The sequence below is a fragment of the Oncorhynchus keta genome, unplaced genomic scaffold (assembly GCF_023373465.1).
Source record: "Oncorhynchus keta strain PuntledgeMale-10-30-2019 unplaced genomic scaffold, Oket_V2 Un_scaffold_9739_pilon_pilon, whole genome shotgun sequence".
Lineage (NCBI taxonomy): Eukaryota > Metazoa > Chordata > Actinopteri > Salmoniformes > Salmonidae > Oncorhynchus > Oncorhynchus keta.
Window position 1 is genome coordinate 437,301 of NW_026291018.1, and position 25,200 is coordinate 462,500.

General features: G+C 43.7%; 2 protein-coding genes across 9 annotated transcripts in view; one reads left to right on the plus strand and one right to left on the minus strand.

The window, feature by feature from the left end:
• Positions 1 to 5,992: 5,992 nt before the first annotated feature.
• LOC127929672 (opioid growth factor receptor-like) lies at positions 5,993 to 12,855 on the plus strand. Its single transcript, XM_052517751.1, has 7 exons — positions 5,993 to 6,049; positions 6,543 to 6,802; positions 8,681 to 8,750; positions 9,987 to 10,091; positions 11,577 to 11,778; positions 11,954 to 12,069; positions 12,105 to 12,855. Exons 1-7 carry the CDS (start codon positions 5,993 to 5,995, stop codon positions 12,276 to 12,278), a joined length of 984 nt encoding a protein of 327 aa, XP_052373711.1. The 3' UTR covers positions 12,279 to 12,855.
• A 2,691-nt stretch (positions 12,856 to 15,546) lies between these two features.
• LOC118381670 (septin-9-like) overlaps positions 15,547 to 25,200 on the minus strand; it is a 155,234-nt gene continuing 145,580 nt past the window's right edge. For all 8 annotated transcript variants that reach the window (XM_052517732.1, XM_052517731.1, XM_052517723.1 and 5 more), the window contains one exon: positions 15,547 to 15,675. The gene's annotated coding sequence lies outside the window, so the exon portion shown is untranslated. The remainder of the gene's footprint in view (positions 15,676 to 25,200) is intronic.

Below are 25,200 nucleotides of genomic sequence, written 5' to 3' on the forward strand. Positions count from 1 at the left end.
ACTACTAATACAACAACCTTCCATTCCCCTACATCTAATACTACTGCTGCATCTACTACTAATACTACTACAACAACCTTCCATTCCCCTACATCTAATACTACTGCTGCATCTACTACTAATACTACTACAACAACCTGCCATTCCCCTACATCTAATACTACTGCTGCATCTACTACTAATACCTCTACAGCAACCTGCCATTCCCCTACTTCTAATACTACTGCATCTACTACTACTACTACTAGTGCATCTACTACTACATCAACTACTAGTACTACTAGTGCATCAACTACTACTACTACTACTACTGAATCTACTACTACTGCTGCATCTACTACTACTGCTGCATCTACTACTACTGCATCTACTACTACTGCTGCATCTACTACTACTACTGCTGCATCTACTACTACTTGCTGCATCTACTACTACTGCATCTACTACTACTACTACTACTACATCTACTACTACTGCTGCATCTACTACTACTACTACTGCATCTACTGCATCTACTACTACTGCATCTACTACTACATCTACTACTACTGCTACTACTACTGCATCTACTACTACTACTATTACTGCATCTACTACTACTACTACTACTACTGCATCTACTACTACTACTATTACTGCATCTACTACTACTATTACTGCATCTACTACTACTACTACTACTACTATTACTGCATCTACTACTACTACTATTACTGCATCTACTACTATATCTACTACTACTGCATATACTACTACTACTACATCTACTACTACTACTACTGATGCATCTACTACTACTACTACTACTACAGCTGCATCTACTACAACTACATCTACTACTACTACTGTTGCATCTACTACTACTACTGCTGCATCTACTACTACTGAATCAACAACCAAGTACATCTACTACTACTGCTGCATCTACTACTACTGCTGCATCAACTACTACTACTACATCTACATCTACTACTATCTACTACATACTACAACTACCTTCCATCTACTACAGGTTACTACTATCTACTACTACTACTACTACTGCATCTACTACTACTACTACTACTGCATCTACTACTACATCTACTACTACTACATCTACTGCATCTACTACATCTACTACTACTACTACTACTACTACTGCATCTACTACTACTGCTGCATCTACATCTACATCTACTACTACAACTACTACTGCTGCATCTACTACTGCATCTTCTACTACTACTGCATCTACTACTACTACTGCATCTACTACTACTGCTGCATCTACTACTACTACTGCATCTACTACTACATCTACTACTACTACTACTACTACTACTACTGCTGCATCTACTACTACTACTGCATCTACTGCTGCTGCATCTACTACTACTACTACTACTGCATCTACTACTACTACTACTACTGCATCTACTACTACTACTACTACTATTACTGCATCTACTACTACTACTATTACTGCATCTACTACTACTACTACTGCATCTACTACTACTACTACTACTACTATTACTGCATCTACTACTACTACTATTACTGCATCTACTACTACTACTATATCTACTACTACTGCATATACTACTACTACTACATCTACTACTACTACTACTGATGCATCTACTACTACTACTACTACAACTACATCTACTACTACTACTGTTGCATCTACTACTACTACTGCTGCATCTACTACTACTGAATCTACTACTAGTACATCTACTACTACTGCTGCATCTACTACTACATCTACTACTACTACTACATCTGGCATACTACTACATCACTACTACATCTACTACTGCATCTACTACTACATCTACTACTACTACTACTGCATCTACTACTACTACTACTGCATCTACTACTACATCTACTACTACTGCACTACTACATCATCTACTACTACTACTACTACATCTACTACTACTACTACTACTACTGCATCTACTACTACTGCTGCATCTACTACTACATCTACTACTACTACATCTACTACATCTACTACTACTGCTGCATCTACTACTACTACTGCATCTACTACTACTGCATCTACTACTACTACTTCTACTACTACATCTACTACTACTACTACTACTACTACTACTACTACTACTACTACTACTGCTGCATCTACTACTACTACTACTACAACTGCTGCATCTACTACTACATCTACTACTACTACTGCCTCTACTACTACTACTACTGCATCTACTACTACTGCATCTACTACTACATCTACTACTGCACTACTACTGCATCTACTACTACTACTACTGCATCTACTACTACTACTACTGCATCTACTACTACTACTACTACTGCTACTACTACTACTACTACTGCATCTACTACTACTACTGCATCTACTACTACTACTGCATCTACTACTACTACTACTACTACATCTACTACTACTACTACTGCATCTACTACTACTGCATCTACTACTACATCTACTACTGCATCTACTACTACTACTACTACTGCAACTACTGCATCTACTACTACTACTACTACTGCATCTACTACTACTACTACTACTACTGCATCTACTACTACTACTGCATCTACTACTACATCTACTACTACTACTGCATCTACTACATATACTACCACTACTGCATCTACTACTACATCTACTACTACATCTACTACTGCATCTACTACTACATCTACTACTACTGCATCTACTACTACTACATCTACATCTACTGCTGCTGCATCTACTACTACTACTGCTGCATCTACTACTACTGCTGCTGCATCTACTACTACTACTACTACTACTGCATCTACTACTACTACTATTACTGCATCTACTACTACTACTACTACTATTACTGCATCTACTACTACTACTATTACTGCATCTACTACTACTATTACTGCATCTACTACTACTACTACTACTACTATTACTGCATCTACTACTACTACTATTACTGCATCTACTACTACTACTACTACTACTGCATATACTACTACTACTACTACTACTACTACTACTGCATCTACTACTACTACTACTACTACTACTACTACTACTACTACAGCTGCATCTACTACAACTACATCTACTACTACTACTGTTGCATCTACTACTACTACTGCTGCATCTACTACTACTGAATCTACTACTAGTACATCTACTACTACTGCTGCATCTACTACTACATCTACTACTACTACTACATCTACTACTACATCTACTACTGAATCTACTACTACTGCATCTACTACATCTACTACTACTACTACTGCATCTACTACTACTACTACTACTGCATCTACTACTACATCTACTACTACTACTGCTGCATCTACTACTACATCTACTACTACTGCATCTACTACATCTACTACTACTACTACTACTACTACATCTACTACTACTGCTGCATCTACTACTACTACATCTACTTCTACATCTACTACTACTGCTGCATCTACTACTACATCTACTACTACTGCATCTACTACTACTACTGCATCTACTACTACTACTGCATCTACTACTACTACTACTACTGCATCTACTACTACATCTACTACTACTACTACATCTACTACTACTACTGCTGCATCTACTACTACTACTACTACAACTGCTGCATCTACTACTACATCTACTACTACTACTGCCTCTACTACTACTACTACTGCATCTACTACTACTGCATCTACTACTACATCTACTACTGCATCTACTACTACTGCATCTACTACTACTACTACTGCATCTACTACTACTACTACTACTGCATCTACTACTACTACTACTACTACTGCATCTACTACTACTACTACTACTACTACTACTACTACTACTGCATCTACTACTACTACATCTACTACTACTACTGCATCTACTACATATACTACTACTACTGCATCTACTACTACATCTACTACTACTACATCTACTACTACTGCTGCATCTACTACTGCATCTACTACTACATCTACTACTACATCTACTACTACTACATCTACTACTGCATCTACTACTACATCTACTACTACATCTACTACTACTACTACTGCTGCATCTACTACTACTACTGCTGCATCTACTACTACATCTACTACTACTACATCTACTACTACTACATCTACTACTACTGCATCTACTACTGCATCTACTACTACTACTACTGCATCTACTACTACATCTACTACTACTACTGCTGCATCTACTACTACATCTACTACTACTATACTACTGCATCTACTACTGCTACTACTGCTGCACCTACTACTACTACTACGAATACTGCTGCATCTACTACTACTTTTCCTCTTGGGGTCTGTGATCAAATTATTTTTTTAACGTTTCAGATCCACACCACATAGGAGGAAGTGATGTAATGGAGTCCATTGTGACCACATCAGCAGTAAGGGGAGAGGGGGAAGGAGGGGAGGGAAGGCGACGGGAGAAGTTGGACAGAACTTACCTCTAGCCAATTCAAAATTGGGCGAGAGGGAGAGAGACAGAAAAGGAGGGAGAGACAGAAGAGGGAGAGACAGAAAAGGAGGGAGAGAGGATGACTCCCACAGAACTCCTCTCCAATCCAGAGCCTGGCTTTATAGGTCCTGACCTCACAAGTACTCTATACACACAAAACATCCTCAGTGTTCTCTCATTGGACAGTGACCGGACGGGCGGCAGTGGCCAAACAACTTAAGAAACATTTCCTGTTGCTGCGGAGAACACAAAATATGCGAGAAAGAGAGAGACAGCATGCAACAAAAAAATAGGAATTGGAGACATATAAAGATGGAAGAAGAGAGAGAGAGAGCTCACCTTCTGTTTAAAGAAGTCCCTCTCCTCCAGGGTGAGCGTGTCTGCCTTGGCAATGACAGGAACAATATTGACCACCTTACTGAGACGCCTCATAAACTCCACATCCAGAGGTCGCAGACTGGAAGTGCGTCAGAGAAGAGGGGGGATTGAGAGAGGGGCTTCATTTCACCTGTATATAACAGACCTGGGTTCAAACACTATTCAAAATGTCTCAAATACTTTTAAGTATTTGCTGAAGCGCCAGGATTTTCACTTTTGGGACTTTATTGGTTCCGTTGCAGCAGGCTAGACCAATCAAGCCTGGCAAATGTATTATAAATGATCTCAAATAGTATTAGAACCCAGGTCTGTTCTATAGTTCTTGTTCAACGTTTTAGTGTTTATTTGGGTCGACAGTGTGATACATCCTAGAACCACCAGAGGGCGGTATGCTCCAAGAAATATACCCATAGCGCAGCTGTCTGAGGGCAACAAGCAGACATACAGTACTGTAGATTCACATACATACTCTATGTACAAGCTAAACCTACTGTATATCTGAGAGCCACATCAGTCAGTGCGTGTCTGTCACTGTCAATTAAACCACACTGAGCCTTGAACTGAGCTGAGCCTTATCCGCCATTGAGCAGTTGGTTGGAGAAACCCAGCCTTCCATAAGTGTGAAACTCATCCGTCTGTGGTTTGTGCAGCTGACGCTGGCTCAGATCACTGCACTATAAACAACTGTCCATTGTTGATAAAGACCTTTGGGTCAGACAGATGAGCATACACACACACACGATACACACGATACACACACACACACACACAACCTCTGTTCTCATATCCATATTCCATTAGAGTATTAAACATTAGTCTAGAACAGTTGTTGGACATGTGACAGACATCCGCAACGCTGGAAGAACATGAAACGCTGCTCAGGTTATATCGGAGGGGCACAATATGTTAAGGCTCTCGCTCTTGTACATCACAACCACAGAAATGAGGGCAAAGCCAGCAGTCCATCACAGCACTGGATCCCAGACCATTGCAACAAAGCGTAGAACCATCATGGGATAGATGCAGAGGAGGAGCAGACATAAGACAGGAGGGGAATTCAATTAAAGGGTAATAGCTGTATACCGTAGCAACATTATTTTTTTGGGGGGTAGCTGTATATGAATCTCAAATCAGGCCCAGATGTTTGAGCAGCAGAAACACCAGAGACAGAAACTTGGAGCAGGGAGTCAAACACAGGCATTTGTTTCAAGTCCTGGCGAAAAGAGAGCGAGAAAGACATTTTTTCCAGTCATGGAAAACGGGTGTTATGGGACGTGTTGCAACTCGCTGCCTGTGAAACAGGAAATGGATGGGGGTCTGGAAGAGTAAGTGTTTCCACATCTGTGTGTCCCTCTGAGCTGCAGGAGCAGAGGAGGATCCACTACAGGTCAATCCAGAGGAGCAGAGGAGGATCCACTACAGGTCAATCCAGAGGAGCAGAGGAGGATCCACTACAGGTCAATCCAGAGGAGCAGAGGAGGATCCACTACAGGTCAATCCAGAGGAGCAGAGGAGGATCCACTACAGGTCAATCCAGAGGAGCAGAGGAGGATCCACTACAGGTCAATCCAGAGGAGCAGAGGAGGATCCACTACAGGTCAATCCAGAGGAGCAGAGGAGGATCCACTACTACAGGTCAATCCAGAGGAGCAGAGGAGGATCCACTACAGGTCAATCCAGAGGAGCAGAGGAGGATCCACTACAGGTCAATCCAGAGGAGCAGAGGAGGATCCACTACAGGTCAATCCAGAGGAGCAGAGGAGGATCCACTACAGGTCAATCCAGAGGAGCAGAGGAGGATCCACTACAGGTCAATCCAGAGGAGCAGAGGAGGATCCACTACAGGTCAATCCAGAGGAGTAGAGGAGGATCCACTACAGGTCAATCCAGAGGAGTAGAGGAGGATCCACTACAGGTCAATCCAGAGGAGCAGAGGAGGATCCACTACAGGTCAATCCAGAGGAGGATCCACTACAGGTCAATACAGAGGAGCAGAGGAGGATCCACTACAGGTCAATCCAGAGGAGCAGAGGAGGATCCACTACAGGTCAATCCAGAGGAGCAGAGGAGGATCCACTACAGGTCAATCCAGAGGAGCAGAGGAGGATCCACTACAGGTCAATCCAGAGGAGCAGAGGAGGATCCACTACAGGTCAATCCAGAGGAGCAGAGGAGGATCCACTACAGGTCAATCCAGAGGAGCAGAGGAGGATCCACTACAGGTCAATCCAGAGGAGCAGAGGAGGATCCACTACAGGTCAATCCAGAGGAGCAGAGGAGGATCCACTACAGGTCAATCCAGAGGAGCAGAGGAGGATCCACTACAGGTCAATCGCAGAGGTGCAGAGGAGGATCCACTACAGGTCAATCCAGAGGAGCAGAGGAGGATCCACTACAGGTCAATCCAGAGGAGCAGAGGAGGATCCACTACAGGTCAATCCAGAGGAGCAGAGGAGGATCCACTACAGGTCAATCCAGAGGAGCAGAGGAGGATCCACTACAGGTCAATCCAGAGGAGCAGAGGAGGATCCACTACAGGTCAATCCAGAGGAGCAGAGGAGGATCCACTACAGGTCAATCCAGAGGAGCAGAGGAGGATCCACTACAGGTCAATCCAGAGGAGCAGAGGAGGATCCACTACAGGTCAATCCAGAGGAGCAGAGGAGGATCCACTACAGGTCAATACAGAGGAGCAGAGGAGGATCCACTACAGGTCAATCCAGAGGAGCAGAGGAGGATCCACTACAGGTCAATCCAGAGGAGCAGAGGAGGATCCACTACAGGTCAATCCAGAGGAGCAGAGGAGGATCCACTACAGGTCAATCCAGAGGAGCAGAGGAGGATCCACTACAGGTCAATCCAGAGGAGCAGAGGAGGATCCACTACAGGTCAATCAGAGGAGCAGGAGGAGGTCAGAGGAGGATCCACTACAGGTCAATCCAGAGGAGGCACTAGGAGGATCCACTACAGGTCAATCCAGAGGAGCAGAGGAGGATCCACTACAGGTCAATCCAGAGCAGAGGAGGATCCACTACAGGCAGAGGAGGATCCACTACAGGTCAATCCAGAGGAGCAGAGGAGGATCCACTACAGGTCAATCCAGAGGAGCAGAGGAGGATCCACTACAGGTCAATCCAGAGGAGCAGAGGAGGATCCACTACAGGTCAATCCAGAGGAGCAGAGGAGGATCCACTACAGGTCAATCCAGAGGAGCAGAGGAGGATCCACTACAGGTCAATCCAGAGAAGCAGAGGAGGATCCACTACAGGTCAATCCAGAGGAGGATCCACTACAGGTCAAGGACAGAGGGAGTCAATCCAGAGGAGCAGAGGAGGATCCACTACAGGTCAATCCAGAGGAGCAGAGGAGGATCCACTACAGGTCAATCCAGAGGAGCAGAGGAGGATCCACTACAGGTCAATCCAGAGGAGCAGAGGAGGATCCACTACAGGTCAATCCAGAGGATCCACTACAGGCAGAGGAGGATCCACTACAGGTCAATCCAGAGGAGCAGAGGAGGATCCACTACAGGTCAATCAGGATCCAGGTCAATCCAGAGCAGAGGAGGATCCACTACAGGTCAATCCAGAGGAGCAGAGGAGGATCCACTACAGGTCAATCCAGAGGAGCAGAGGAGGATCCACTACAGGTCAATCCAGAGGAGCAGAGGAGGATCCACTACAGGTCAATCCCAGAGGAGGATCCACTACAGGTCAATCCAGAGGAGCAGAGGAGGATCCACTACAGGTCAATCCAGAGGAGCAGAGGAGGATCCAGCTACAGGTCAATCCAGAGAGGAGCAGGTCAAGGAGGATCAGAGGACTACAGGTCAATCCAGAGGAGCAGAGGAGGATCCACTACAGGTCAATCCAGAGGAGTAGAGGAGGATCCACTACAGGTCAATCCAGAGGAGTCAATCCAGAGGAGATCCACAGAGAGGAGGATCCACTACAGGTCAATCCAGAGGAGCAGAGGAGGATCCACTACAGGTCAATCCAGAGGAGGATCCACTACAGGTCAATACAGAGGAGCAGAGGAGGATCCACTACAGGTCAATCCAGAGGAGCAGAGGAGGATCCACTACAGGTCAATCCAGAGGAGCAGAGGAGGATCCACTACAGGTCAATCCAGAGGAGCAGAGGAGGATCCACTACAGGTCAATCCAGAGGAGCAGAGGAGGATCCACTACAGGTCAATCCAGAGGAGCAGAGGAGGATCCACTACAGGTCAATCCAGAGGAGCAGAGGAGGATCCACTACAGGTCAATCCAGAGTAGCAGAGGAGGATCCACTACAGGTCAATCCAGAGGGGCAGAGGAGGATCCACTACAGGTCAATCCAGAGGAGCAGAGGAGGATCCACTACAGGTCAATCCAGAGGAGCAGAGGAGGATCCACTACAGGTCAATCCAGAGGAGCAGAGGAGGATCCACTACAGGTCAATCCAGAGGAGCAGAGGAGGATCCACTACAGGTCAATCCAGAGGAGCAGAGGAGGATCCACTACAGGTCAATCCAGAGGAGCAGAGGAGGATCCACTACAGGTCAATCCAGAGGAGCAGAGGAGGATCCACTACAGGTCAATCCAGAGGAGCAGAGGAGGATCCACTACAGGTCAATCCAGAGGAGCAGAGGAGGATCCACTACAGGTCAATCCAGAGGAGGAGAGGAGGATCCACTACAGGTCAATCCAGAGGAGCAGAGGAGGATCCACTACAGGTCAATCCAGAGGAGAGGAGGATCCACTACAGGTCAATCCCAGAGGAGTAGAGGAGGATCCACTACAGGTCAATCCAGAGGAGCAGAGGAGGATCCACTACAGGTCAATCCAGAGGAGCAGAGGAGGATCCACTACAGGTCAATCCAGAGGAGCAGAGGAGGATCCACTACAGGTCAATCCAGAGGAGCAGAGGAGGATCCACTACAGGTCAATCCAGAGGAGCAGAGGAGGATCCACTACAGGTCAATCCAGAGGAGCAGAGGAGGATCCACTACAGGTCAATCCAGAGGAGCAGAGGAGGATCCACTACAGGTCAATCCAGAGGAGCAGAGGAGGATCCACTACAGGTCAATCCAGAGGAGCAGAGGAGGATCCACTACAGGTCAATCCAGAGGAGCAGAGGAGGATCCACTACAGGTCAATCCAGAGGAGCAGAGGAGGATCCACTACAGGTCAATCCAGAGGAGCAGAGGAGGATCCACTACAGGTCAATCCAGAGGAGTAGAGGAGGATCCACTACAGGTCAATCCAGAGGAGCAGAGGAGGATCCACTACAGGTCAATCCAGAGTCAATCCAGAAGCAGAGGAGGATCCACTACAGGTCAATCCAGAGGAGGATCCACTACAGGTCAATCCAGAGGAGGATCCACTACAGGTCAATCCAGAGGAGCAGAGGAGGATCCACTACAGGTCAATCCAGAGGAGCAGAGGAGGATCCACTACAGGTCAATCCAGAGGAGCAGAGGAGGATCCACTACAGGTCAATCCAGAGGAGCAGAGGAGGATCCACTACAGGTCAATCCAGAGGAGCAGAGGAGGATCCACTACAGGTCAATCCAGAGGAGCAGAGGAGGATCCACTACAGGTCAATCCAGAGGAGCAGAGGAGGATCCACTACAGGTCAATCCAGAGGAGCAGAGGAGGATCCACTACAGGTCAATCCAGAGGAGCAGAGGAGGATCCACTACAGGTCAATCCAGAGGAGCAGAGGAGGATCCACTACAGGTCAATCCAGAGGAGCAGAGGAGGATCCACTACAGGTCAATCCAGAGGAGCAGAGGAGGATCCACTACAGGTCAATCCAGAGGAGCAGAGGAGGATCCACTACAGGTCAATCCAGAGGAGCAGAGGAGGATCCACTACAGGTCAATCCAGAGGAGCAGAGGAGGATCCACTACAGGTCAATCCAGAGGAGCAGAGGAGGATCCACTACAGGTCAATCCAGAGGAGCAGAGGAGGATCCACTACAGGTCAATCCAGAGGAGCAGAGGAGGATCCACTACAGGTCAATCCAGAGGAGCAGAGGAGGATCCACTACAGGTCAATCCAGAGGAGCAGAGGAGGATCCACTACAGGTCAATCCAGAGGAGCAGAGGAGGATCCACTACAGGTCAATCCAGAGGAGCAGAGGAGGATCCACTACAGGTCAATCCAGAGGAGCAGAGGAGGATCCACTACAGGTCAATCCAGAGGAGAGGATCCACTACAGGTCAATCCAGAGGAGGAGGATCCACTACAGGTCAATCCAGAGGAGCAGAGGAGGATCCACTACAGGTCAATCCAGAGGAGCAGAGGAGGATCCACTACAGGTCAATCCAGAGGAGCAGAGGAGGATCCACTACAGGTCAATCCAGAGGAGCAGAGGAGGATCCACTACAGGTCAATCCAGAGGAGCAGAGGAGGATCCACTACAGGTCAATCCAGAGGAGCAGAGGAGGATCCACTACAGGTCAATCCAGAGGAGCAGAGGAGGATCCACTACAGGTCAATCCAGGAGCAGAGGAGGATCCACTACAGGTCAATCCAGAGGAGCAGAGGAGGATCCACTACAGGTCAATCCAGAGGAGCAGAGGAGGATCCACTACAGGTCAATCCAGAGGAGCAGAGGAGGATCCACTACAGGTCAATCCAGAGGAGCAGAGGAGGATCCACTACAGGTCAATCCAGAGGAGCAGAGGAGGATCCACTACAGGTCAATCCAGAGGAGCAGAGGAGGATCCACTACAGGTCAATCCAGAGGAGCAGAGGAGGATCCACTACAGGTCAATCCAGAGGAGGATCCACTACAGGTCAATCCAGAGGAGTAGAGGAGGATCCACTACAGGTCAATCCAGAGGAGCAGAGGAGGATCCACTACAGGTCAATCCAGAGGAGCAGAGGAGGATCCACTACAGGTCAATCCAGAGGAGTAGAGGAGGATCCACTACAGGTCAATCCAGAGGAGCAGAGGAGGATCCACTACAGGTCAATCCAGAGGAGCAGAGGAGGATCCACTACAGGTCAATCCAGAGGAGCAGAGGAGGATCCACTACAGGTCAATCCAGAGGAGCAGAGGAGGATCCACTACAGGTCAATCCAGAGGAGCAGAGGAGGATCCACTACAGGTCAATCCAGAGGAGCAGAGGAGGATCCACTACAGGTCAATCCAGAGGAGGATCCACTACAGGTCAATCCAGAGGAGGATCCACTACAGGTCAATCCAGAGGAGGATCCACTACAGGTCAATCCAGAGGAGCAGAGGAGGATCCACTACAGGTCAATCCAGAGGAGGATCCACTACAGGTCAATCCAGAGGAGGATCCACTACAGGTCAACCCAGAGCGGTGGTGGGGGGTAGTAGAACATGAGCTGTACGTTCAGACACACATTCCGAGACTAAAACACACTCAGAGAATCCCCATTCTGTCCGGGAATCTGGCCCATACATAAGCTGTATATATTACACAGAAGGGCACAGTATGACGTTGGACATCATATCTGATATTTGAATGGCAGAACACGGGGCATTAGATTGTTGTTATAACTAATGTGTATCAGAAAGTCATGCCAAACTCACTGTGTCCTCCTCCTCTGTTTTCTGTTCTGATGATTCAGGGCTATTTGAGTAGGACTCTCCCTATGACTCACTGCTTATCTAACATAAATCACTTCACTCCTTCTCTCACTCTCTCTCTCCTTTTTAAATCTCCTAGTTGCATATTCTCTACTGTTCAGGGACAGCAGGGGGCAGCAGCACTGTGGCACTGACACTGTGCATGTGTGTGTATGACAATTATTGTGATTGATTACATGCCATTTTTGATCCCTCAAAAGGCATGACAACTGTATAGGAAGATAAAAAGTGGAAAATCCAAAGAATGAAGTTTAGCTAATAATCAGCTTGACACTCTCCCAGCCATATCTAAACATTCACCTGAAACATTCCACACATTCATCCCCTTCACAAGGTGTGTGTGTGTGTGTGTGCGTGTGTGAGAGTGAGTGGGTGTGTGTGTGTGTGTACGCATTCCTGCCTCACCAGTGTCCAGTAGGGGGTATGAAGTAAATACAGCAGTGAACCCTTGAGTCTGGAATCCTCTTCTTCCTGTTGATGTTGATCTCCTCCTGAAGGTACTGCTCATACTGGGCATTAATGAACTTCATGATGGGCTGCCAACTGTGGAGAGAGGGAGGGGAAGAAGACAGGAAGTGGAAGGAAGGGGAGAGGCAGATTGAAAGGGGGAGTTTTGGGGGATGGATAGGGGGAGACAAGTGAGAAAGACAGGAAGAGGGAGAGAAAGAGGATGGATGAGGTCATACACAGTATTGTGTACACTAGTCATCTAGATGAGATGTATGGGGTAAGCATTTATATTAATGAGAGAGAGCGACAGTACCACTCAAAAGTTTGGACATATTTATTTATTCAAGGGTTTTTCTTTATTTACTATTTTCTATACTATTTTCTACATTGTAGAATAATGGTAAAGATATCAAAACTATGAAATAACACATACGGGATCCAGTCAAAAACTTTTTAAACAAATCAGTATATATGTTATATTTGAGATTCTTCAAAGTAGCCACCTTCTGCCTTGATGACAGCTTTACATTTTTATTGTTGTTGGTTACTACATGATTCCATGTGTGCTACTACATAGTTTAGATGTCTACACTATTATTATACACTATTACATACACCTTAGCCAAATACATTTAAACTCAGTTTTTCACCATTCCTGACATTTAATCCTCTTAAAAATTCCCTCTCTTAGGATCACCACTTTATTTTAATGTGAAAAAAAAATAGTTTTAGTTCCGACTTCAACTGTTACACACACACACATACACACACACAGGATAGATATATACTGTTGTCGGAAGATTACATACACTTGGGTTGAAGCCATTTTTCAACCACTCCACACATTTCTTGTTAACAAACTATAGTTTTGGCAAGACGGTTAGGACATCTACTTTTTCCAACAATTGTTTACATACAGATTATTTAACTTATAATTCACTGTAACACAATTCCAGTGGGTCAGAAGTTTACATACACTAAGTTGACTGTGCCTTTAACCAGCTTGGAAAATTCCAGAAAATGATGTCATGGCTTTAGAAGCTTCTGATAGGCTAAATCACATCATTTGAGTCAATTGGAGGTTTACCTGTGGATGTATTTCAAGGCCTACCTTCAAACTCAGTGCCTCTTTGCTTGACATCATGGAGAAATCAAAAGAAAACAGCCAAGACCTCCAATTTATTTTATAGAACTCCACAAGCCTGGTTCATCCCTGAAAACAATTTCCAAAAGCCTGAAGGTAGGTACCCCGTTCACCTGTACAAACAATAGTACGCAAGTATAAACACCATGGGACCATGCAGCCGTCATACCGCTCAGGAAGGACACGTGTTCTGTCACCTAGAGATGAACGTACTTTGGTTCAAAAAGTGCAAATCAATCCAAGAACAACTGCAAAGGACCTTGTGAAGATGCTGGAGGAAACAAGTACAAAAGTATCCACAGTAAAACGAGTCCTATATCAACATAACCTAAAAGGCCACTCAGCAAGGAAGAAGCCACTGCTCCAAAACCACCATAAAAAAGCCAGGCTACGGTTTGCAACTGCACATGGGGACAAAGATCGTACTTTTTGGAGAAATGTCCTCTGGTCTGATGAAACAAAAATAGAACTGTTTTGCCATAATGACCATCGTTATGATGTTTGGAGGAAAATGGGGGAGGCTTGCAAGCCGAAGAACACCATCCCAACCGTGACGCACGGGGTGGCAGCATCATGTTGTGGGGGTGCTTTGCTGCAGGAGGGACTGGTGCACTTCACAAAATAGATGGCATCATGAGGCAGGGAAATTATGTGGATATATTGAAGCAACATCTCAAGACATCAGTCAGGAAGTTAAAGTTTAGTCGCAAATGGGTCTTCCAAATGGACAATGACCCCAAGCATACTTCCAAAGTTGTGGCAAAATGGCTTAAGGACAACAAAGTCAAGGTATGTGAGTGGCCATCACAAAGCCCTGACCTCAATCCTATAGCAAATTTGTGGAAGGATACCTGAAACTTTTGACCCAAGTTAAACAATTTAAAGGCAATGCTACCAAATACTAATTGAGTGTATGTAAACTTCTGACCCACTGCGAATGTGATGAAAGAAATAAAAACGTCTATTATTCTGACATTTCACATTCTTTAAATAAAGTGGTGATCCTAACTGACCTAAACAGGGAATTTTTACTTGGATTAAATGTCAGGAATTGTGAAAAACTGAGTTTAAATGTATTTGACTAAGGTGTATGTAAACATCGGACTTCAACTGTATATACACATAGATAGGATATATCTATGCACATAGAAATATAAGCACATTAGAAATATAAGCACATTAGAAATATAACATTTCAGCTATGGATTGTACTGTTACTGTACCAGTTCTCGTTGTTGATCTGATCCCCGAAGCCAGGTGTGTCGATAACAGTTAGTTTCATTCTCACCCCCTTCTCCTCAATGTCTGAACAGAGACAGACACAATTAGACTGAATACAAGCACCTCAGAGGCCAAATGTACCTCAGACTGTAATCACAACACAGGGTAGACTGAGTAGAGGGTGAGATGGATAAAGTGAAAGATGTAGCTAGAGGTGCAGAAAAGAAAGAGTGAAATAAACAGTATGAGTGATATTTTCCTCCTCTCACCGTGGCTGACAGATTTGATATGGATGGTCTTGGGGATCTTCTCCTGGGACGTGGCCTGCACTGACTTACGGCTCACCTTGGACTTGAACAGAGTGTTCATCAGAGTGGACTTCCCTAGGCCGCTCTGCCCTACACACACACACACACACACACACACACACACACACACACACACACACACACACACACACACACACACACACACACACACACACACACACACACACACACACACACACACACACACACACACACACACCTGAATGTCAAACACATTGGTAATGCAAATAAACACAAAGCCACAATTGATATTTTAGTCATCTAGCAGACCATCTTATTCAGAGTTACGTACAGTAATGAGTACATACATTTTCATACTTTTGATTGGTACTGGTCCCGTGGGAAACAAGCCCATAACCCTGGAGCTGCAAGCACCATGCTCTACCAACTGAGCTAAACACAATAACGTAGAAACTCTACAATGAAGGTAAAACAGTAGCCCAGGCCTCGATTTAAACCAATACCCTCTCATCTAGTGTGACTGTAGGGAATAGACTACTCTCACAATGGTGGACTTCCTCTCACCTTTCTCCAGAACATTCTTCAGTCACTCTTCCCACTAACAGGTTCATTCCAGTGATGTAATGACTGACGGGCCTCATTATTTCACACTGAGACAAACAGAGTTCAACACCAGAGCTGTTCCAGCCGGTCACAGACACTCAGGGGAGAAAGAGGCTATTTCACAAGGTTTTGGCTGCAGTGGAGGAAAAGTTACAGGTGTCTTCAGTAAGGCCTCCCCGCCGAACACACGTTACGTCAGTGCCCTGTTCACCATTCTCTCCCTCTCCCTCCCACTCTCCCTCTCCCTCCCTCCCTCCCACTCTCCCTCCCTCCCGTCCATTAAAGTTGGCCTAAAGGAAATACATGTCCTTTCGGGGCTCAGACCTGCAGTCTGGGGAAGAGCTCTGCTGTTAATTAAACCACACTGAGCCTTGAACTGAGCTGAGCCTTATCCGCCATTGAGCAGTTGGTTGGAGAAACCCAGTCTTCCATAAGTGTGAAACTCATCCGTCTGTGGTTTGTGCAGCTGACGCTGGCTCAGATCACTGCACTATAAAATGGGCCATTGTCGACAAAGACCTTTGGGTCACACACGCACCATAAGTCTATGACACACACACACACCTCCCCCTGTTCTCTTATCTCTCCTAATACAGCAGGGTTCCCCAACTGTAAACTGTGTTTAATTATTGGACATAAGACAAAACACAGTCTTCTGTCCAGCTCCAAGTGTTTTTATGGGGGGAATCTGTTCTAAAGTCTTCCCATAATAGAGAGATGTATGTGATCGTATACAAATGTAAGCAAGGTTTGAAATGATTCTGTTTTACATTTACATTTACATTATATCACTTTGGGCTTCTTGCTGTCCATTTACAGTCTACAAATGATTTATAATGATGTTCCGGCCCCCATGACCATCCGTTCAAGAAACAAAAGTCCGGCGGCTGAATCTAGTTGATGATCCCTGCAATAGAGTATTAAACAGACTGGAACAGCTGTTGGCAGGACATGTGACCACCATCTGCAACGCTGGGCAGACATGTAACCCTGCAGTCTGGAGAAGAGCTCTGCTCTATCAGCACTGGAGAGGAACCAGCTGGAGAGGTGTGTGTGTGTGGGGGGCAGAAGATAGAGGACATGGGAGAGATAGATTGAAAAGCAGGACTAGATAGAACCCTGAACATTCTAGAATTAGGAAAGAACATACTGTGCATGGACCCAAAAGATTGCCTGTAGCAGCTGACTACCGCCAACATCACTTTTGGCCCCTGGGATCAACTGTGGGTTAACGAGGGAGAGTGTAGTGTTTATGACCCCTGGACAGGTAACACACACAGTTTAGTTCACTGTCTGGTTAAGTCAACACAGACTGGAGCTCAGGGTCTCTGGTGTTCTTAGTAAGTGTTCACGCACGCACGCGCAGACGCACGCACACGCACACACACACACACCACACGCTAAATAATGGAGGTTTATATGTTGAAACTTCCGACAAAAAAAAACATTTTTTTCTAAAACAAGGACATTTCTAAGTGACTCCAAACTTTTGAACGGTAGAACACACACACACACATTTTTCCAACAATTGTTTACAGACAGATTATTTTACATATAATTCACTGTATCACAACTCCAGTGGGTCAGAAGTATACGTACACTAAGTTGACTGTGCCTTTAAACAACTTGGAAAATTCCAGAAAATGTCATGGCTTTAGAAGCTTCTGATAGGCTAATTAACATATTTTGAGTCAAGTGGAGGTGTAACGGTCGATGTATGCCTCTTTGCTTAACATCATGAGAAAATCAAAAGGAAATCAGCCAAGACCTCAGATAATAAATGTAGACCTCCACAAGTCTGGTTCATCCTTGGGAGCAATTTCCAAGCGCCTGAAGGTACCACGTTAATCTGTACAAACAATAGTACACGAGTATAAACACCATGGGACCACGCAGCCGTCATAACACTCAGGAAAGAGACGCGTTCTGTCTCCTAGAGATGAACAACATGGGACCACGCAGCCGTCATAACACTCAGGAAGGAGACGCGTTCTGTCTCCTAGAGATGAACAACATGGGACCACGCAGCCGTCATACCGCTCAGGAAGGAGACTACATTGTCTCCTAGAGATGAAGAACATGGGACCACGCAGCCGTCATAACACTCAGGAAGGAGACGCGTTCTGTCTCCTAGAGATGAACAACATGGGACCATGCAGCCGTCATAACACTCAGGAAGGAGACTCGTTCTGTCTCCTAGAGATGAAGAACATGGGACCACGCAGCTGTCATAACACTCAGGAAGGAGACTCGTTCTGTCTCCTAGAGATGAAGAACATGGGACCACGCAGCCGTCATAACACTCAGGAAGGAGACTCGTTCTGTCTCCTAGAGATGAACAACATGGGACCACGCAGGAAGGAGACCGTTCTGTCTCCTAGAGATGAACACCATGGGACATAGAGCCATCAGGAAGGAGACTCGTTCTGTCTCCTAGAGATGAACACCATGGGACCACGCAGCCATCATACCGCTCAGGAAGGAGACGCGTTCTGTCTCCTAGAGATGAACACCATGGGACCACGCAGCCATCATACCGCTCAGGAAGGAGACGCGTTCTGTCTCCTAGAGATGAACAACATGGGACCACGCAGCCGTCATAACACTCAGGAAAGAGACATGTTCTGTCTCCTAGAGATGAACATACTTTGGTTAGAAAAGTGCAAATCAATCCAAGAATAACAGCAAAGGAACTTGTGAAGATGGTGGAGGAAACAGGTACAAAAGTATCTATATCCACAGTAAAATGAGTCCTACATCGACATAACCTGAAAGGCCGCTCAGCAAGGAAGAAGCCACTGCTCCAAAGCCGCCATAAAAAAGCCAGACTACGGTTTGCAACTGCACATGGGGACAAAGAACGTGCTTTTTGGAGAAATGTCCTCTGGTCTGATGAAACAAAAACAGAACTGTTTGGCCATAATGACAATTGTTATGTTTGGAGGAAAATGGGAGAGGCTTGCAAGCCGAAGATCACCATCCCAACTGTGACGCACGGGGGTGGCAGCATCATGTTGTGGGGGTGCTTTGCTGCAGGAGGGACCGGTGCACTTCCCAAAATAGATGGCATCATGAGGAAGGAAAATTACATGGATATATTGAAGCAACATCTCAAGACATAAGTCAGGAAGTTAAAGCTTGGTCGCAAATGGGTCTTCCAAATGGACAATATACACACACACAATGGCGTAGCCGACAGTCAGCCCTGAGCTGAATGGGTGGCAGGTTGCCGAGCTCTGTATCCAGGACACCAGGGCCGACCACAGGGGAATGTGAAAGAAATGTAGATTTTGTCGGCAGACTCCACATCACAGAGAGAGAGAACAGACACTAACCCTGGGCACTGCCTCACCCCTCAACCCCCTCATGACCCCACCCACACACCCACTTCCAGTACAGAAAAGTAGTTCTTCAGCCATGTAGATGTGTCCCACTCAGTGGAACTACTGTATACTGACCTTTATACTGACACACCACTATACAGTATGGAGGATTATTATGAGACAGTTCCATATAGGACACACCACTATACAGTATGGAGGATTATTATGAGACAGTTCTATATAGGACACACCACTATACAGTATGGAGGATTATTATGAGACAGTTCTATATAGGACACACCACTATACAGTATGGAGGATTATTATAAGACAGTTCTATATAGGACACACCACTATACAGTATGGAGGATTATTATGAGACAGTTCTATATAGGACACACCACTATACAGTATGGAGGATTATTATGAGACAGTTCCATATAGGACACACCACTATACAGTATGGAGGATTATTATGAGACAGTTCTATATAGGACACACCACTATACAGTATGGAGGATTATTATGAGACAGTTCTATATAGGACACACCACTATACAGTATGGAGGATTATTATGAGACAGTTCTATATAGGACACACCACTATACAGTATGGAGGATTATTATGAGACAGTTCTATATAGGACACACCACTATACAGTATGGAGGATTATTATGAGACAGTTCCATATAGACAGATTATTTGAGACAGTTCTATATAGGACACACCACTATACAGTATGGAGGATTATTATGAGACAGTTCTATATAGGACACACCACTATACAGTATGGAGGATTATTATGAGACAGTTCTATATAGGACACACCACTATACAGTATGGAGGATTATTATGAGACAGTTCTATATAGGACACACCACTATACAGTATGGAGGATTATTATGAGACAGTTCTATATAGGACACACCACTATACAGTATGGAGGATTATTATGAGACAGTTCTATATAGGACACACCACTATACAGTATGGAGGATTATTATGAGACAGTTCTATATAGGACACACCACTATACAGTATGGAGGATTATTATGAGACAGTTGGAGGATTATTATGAGACAGTTCTATATAGGACACACCACTATACAGTATGGAGGATTATTATGAGACAGTTCTATATAGGACACACCACTATACAGTATGGAGGATTATTATGAGACAGTTCCATATAGGACACACCACTATACAGTATGGAGGATTATTATGAGACAGTTCCATATAGGACACACCACTATACAGTATGGAGGATTATTATGAGACAGTTCTATATAGGACACACCACTATACTATACAGTATGGAGGATTATTATGAGACAGTTCTATATAGGACACACCACTATACAGTATGGAGGATTATTATGAGACAGTTCTATATAGGACACACCACTATACAGTATGGAGGATTATTATGAGACAGTTCTATATAGGACACACCACTATACAGTATGGAGGATTATTATGAGACAGTTCTATATAGGACACACCACTATACAGTATGGAGGATTATTATGAGACAGTTCTATATAGGACACACCACTATACAGTATGGAGGATTATTATGAGACAGTTCTATATAGGACACACCACTATACAGTATGGAGGATTATTATGAGACAGTTCTATATAGGACACACCACTATACAGTATGGAGATTATTATGGAGGATTATTATGAGACAGTTCCATATAGGACACACCACTATACAGTATGGAGGATTATTATGAGACAGTTCTATATAGGACACACCACTATACAGTATGGAGACAGATTATTATGGAGGATTATTATGAGACAGTTCTATATAGGACACACCACTATACAGTATGGAGGATTATTATGAGACAGTTCTATATAGGACACACCACTATACAGTATGGAGGATTATTATGAGACAGTTCTATATAGGACACACCACTATACAGTATGGAGGATTATTATGAGACAGTTCAGTATGGAGGATATAGGACAGTTCACCACTATACAGTATGGAGGATTATTATGAGACAGTTCTATATAGGACACACCACTATACAGTATGGAGGATTATTATGAGACAGTTCCATATAGGACACACCACTATACAGTATGGAGGATTATTATGAGACAGTTCTATATAGGACACACCACTATACAGTATGGAGGATTATTATGAGACAGTTCTATATAGGACACACCACTATACAGTATGGAGGATTATTATTATGAGACAGTTGAGACAGTTCTATATAGGACACACCACTATACAGTATGGAGGATTATTATGAGACAGTTCTATATAGGACACACCACTATACAGTATGGAGGATTATTATGAGACAGTTCTATATAGGACACACCACTATACAGTATGGAGGATTATTATGAGACAGTTCTATATAGGACACACCACTATACAGATTATTATGGAGGATTATTATGAGACAGTTCTATATAGGACACACCACTATACAGTATGGAGGATTATTATGAGACAGTTCCATATAGGACACACCACTATACAGTATGGAGGATTATTATGAGACAGTTCTATATAGGACACACCACTATACAGTATGGAGGATTATTATGAGACAGTTCCATATAGGACACACCTATACAGTATGGAGGATTATTATGAGACAGTATGGAGGATTATTATGAGACAGTTCTATATAGGACACACCACTATACAGTATGGAGGATTATTATGAGACAGTTCTATATAGGACACACCACTATACAGTATGGAGGATTATTATGAGACAGTTCATATAGGACACACCACTATACAGTATGGAGGATTATTATGAGACAGTTCTATATAGGACACACCACTATACAGTATGGAGGATTATTATGAGACAGTTCTATATAGGACACACCACTATACAGTATGGAGGATTATTATGAGACAGTTCTATATAGGACACACCACTATACAGTATGGAGGATTATTATGAGACAGTTCTATATAGGACACACCACTATACAGTATGGAGGATTATTATGAGACAGTTCCATATAGGACACACCACTATACAGTATGGAGGATTATTATGAGACAGTTCCATATAGGACACACCACTATACAGTATGGAGGATTATTATGAGACAGTTCTATATAGGACACACCACTATACAGTATGGAGGATTATTATGAGACAGTTCCATATAGGACACACCACTATACAGTATGGAGGATTATTATGAGACAGTTCTATATAGGACACCACTATACAGTATGGAGGATTATTATAAGACAGTTCTATATAGGACACCACTATACAGTATGGAGGATTATTATGAGACAGTTCCATATATGACACACCACTATACAGTATGGAGGATTATTATGAGACAGTTCTATACAGTATGGAGGATTATTAGAGACAGTTCCATATACCACTATACAGTATGGAGGATTATTATGAGACAGTTCCATATAGGACACACCACTATACAGTATGGAGGATTATTATGAGACAGTTCTATATAGGACACACCACTATACAGTATGGAGGATTATTATGAGACAGTTCTATATAGGACACACCACTATACAGTATGGAGGATTATTATGAGACAGTTCTATATAGGACACACCACTATACAGTATGGAGGATTATTATGAGACAGTTCTATATAGGACACACCACTATACAGTATGGAGGATTATTATGAGACAGTTCCATATAGGACACACCACTATACAGTATGGAGGATTATTATGAGACAGTTCTATATAGGACACACCACTATACAGTATGGAGGATTATTATGAGACAGTTCTATATAGGACACCACTATACAGTATGGAGGATTATTATGAGACAGTTCCATATATGACACACCACTATACAGTATGGAGGATTATTATGAGACAGTTCTATATAGGACACACCACTATACAGTATGGAGGATTATTATGAGACAGTTCCATATAGGACACACCACTATACAGTATGGAGGATTATTATGAGACAGTTCTATATAGGACACACCACTATACAGTATGGAGGATTATTATGAGACAGTTCTATATAGGACACACCACTATACAGTATGGAGGATTATTATGAGACAGTTCCATATAGGACACACCACTATACAGTATGGAGGATTATTATGAGACAGTTCCATATAGGACACACCACTATACAGTATGGAGGATTATTATGAGACAGTTCTATATAGGACACACCACCACAGTATGGAGGATTATTATACAGTATGGAGGATTATTATGAGACAGTTCCATATAGGACACACCACTATACAGTATGGAGGATTATTATGAGACAGTTCTATATAGGACACACCACTATACAGTATGGAGGATTATTATGAGACAGTTCTATATAGGACACACCACTATACAGTATGGAGGATTATTATGAGACAGTTCCATATAGGACACACCACTATACAGTATGGAGGATTATTATGAGACAGTTCTATATAGGACACACCACTATACAGTATGGAGGATTATTATGAGACAGTTCTATATAGGACACACCACTATACAGTATGGAGGATTATTATGAGACAGTTCCATATAGGACACACCACTATACAGTATGGAGGATTATTATGAGACAGTTCTATATAGGACACACCACTATACAGTATGGAGGATTATTATGAGACAGTTCCATATAGGACACACCACTATACAGTATGGAGGATTATTATGAGACAGTTCTATATAGGACACACCACTATACAGTATGGAGGATTATTATGAGACAGTTCCATATAGGACACACCACTATACAGTATGGAGGATTATTATGAGACAGTTCCATATAGGACACACCACTATACAGTATGGAGGATTATTATGAGACAGTTCCATATAGGACACACCACTATACAGTATGGAGGATTATTATGAGACAGTTCCATATAGGACACACCACTATACAGTATGGAGGATTATTATGAGACAGTTCTATATAGGACACACCACTATACAGTATGGAGGATTATTATGAGACAGTTCTATATAGGACACACCACTATACAGTATGGAGGATTATTATGAGACAGTTCTATATAGGACACACCACTATACAGTATGGAGGATTATTATGAGACAGTTCCATATAGGACACACCACTATACAGTATGGAGGATTATTATGAGACAGTTCTATATAGGACACACCACTATACAGTATGGGGGATTATTATGAGACAGTTCTATATAGGACACACCAGTTCTATACAGTATGGAGGATTATTATGAGACAGTTCCATATAGGACACACCACTATACAGTATGGAGGATTATTATGAGACAGTTCTATATAGGACACACCACTATACAGTATGGAGGATTATTATGAGACAGTTCATATAGGACACACCACTATACAGTATGGAGGATTATTATGAGACAGTTCTATATAGGACACACCACTATACAGTATGGAGGATTATTATGAGACAGTTCATATAGGACACACCACTATACAGTATGGAGGATTATTATGAGACAGTTCCATATAGGACACACCACTATACAGTATGGAGGATTATTATGAGACAGTTCAGTATGGAGGATTATTATATAGGACACACCACTATACAGTATGGAGGATTATTATGAGACAGTTCCATATAGGACACACCACTATACAGTATGGAGGATTATTATGAGACAGTTCCATATAGACACACCACTATACAGTATGGAGGATTA

Coding starts and splice junctions, on each gene's coding strand:
- LOC127929672 (XM_052517751.1), top strand. CDS start 5,993: ATGTTTGAGCAGCAGAAACACCAGAGACAGAAACTTGGAGCAGGGAGT. Junction 6,050..6,542: donor GAGCAGGGAGTCAAACACAG/GCATTTGTTTCA, acceptor AGAGGAGCAGAG/GAGGATCCACTACAGGTCAA. Junction 6,803..8,680: donor CAGAGGAGGATCCACTACAG/GTCAATCCAGAG, acceptor AGAGGACTACAG/GTCAATCCAGAGGAGCAGAG.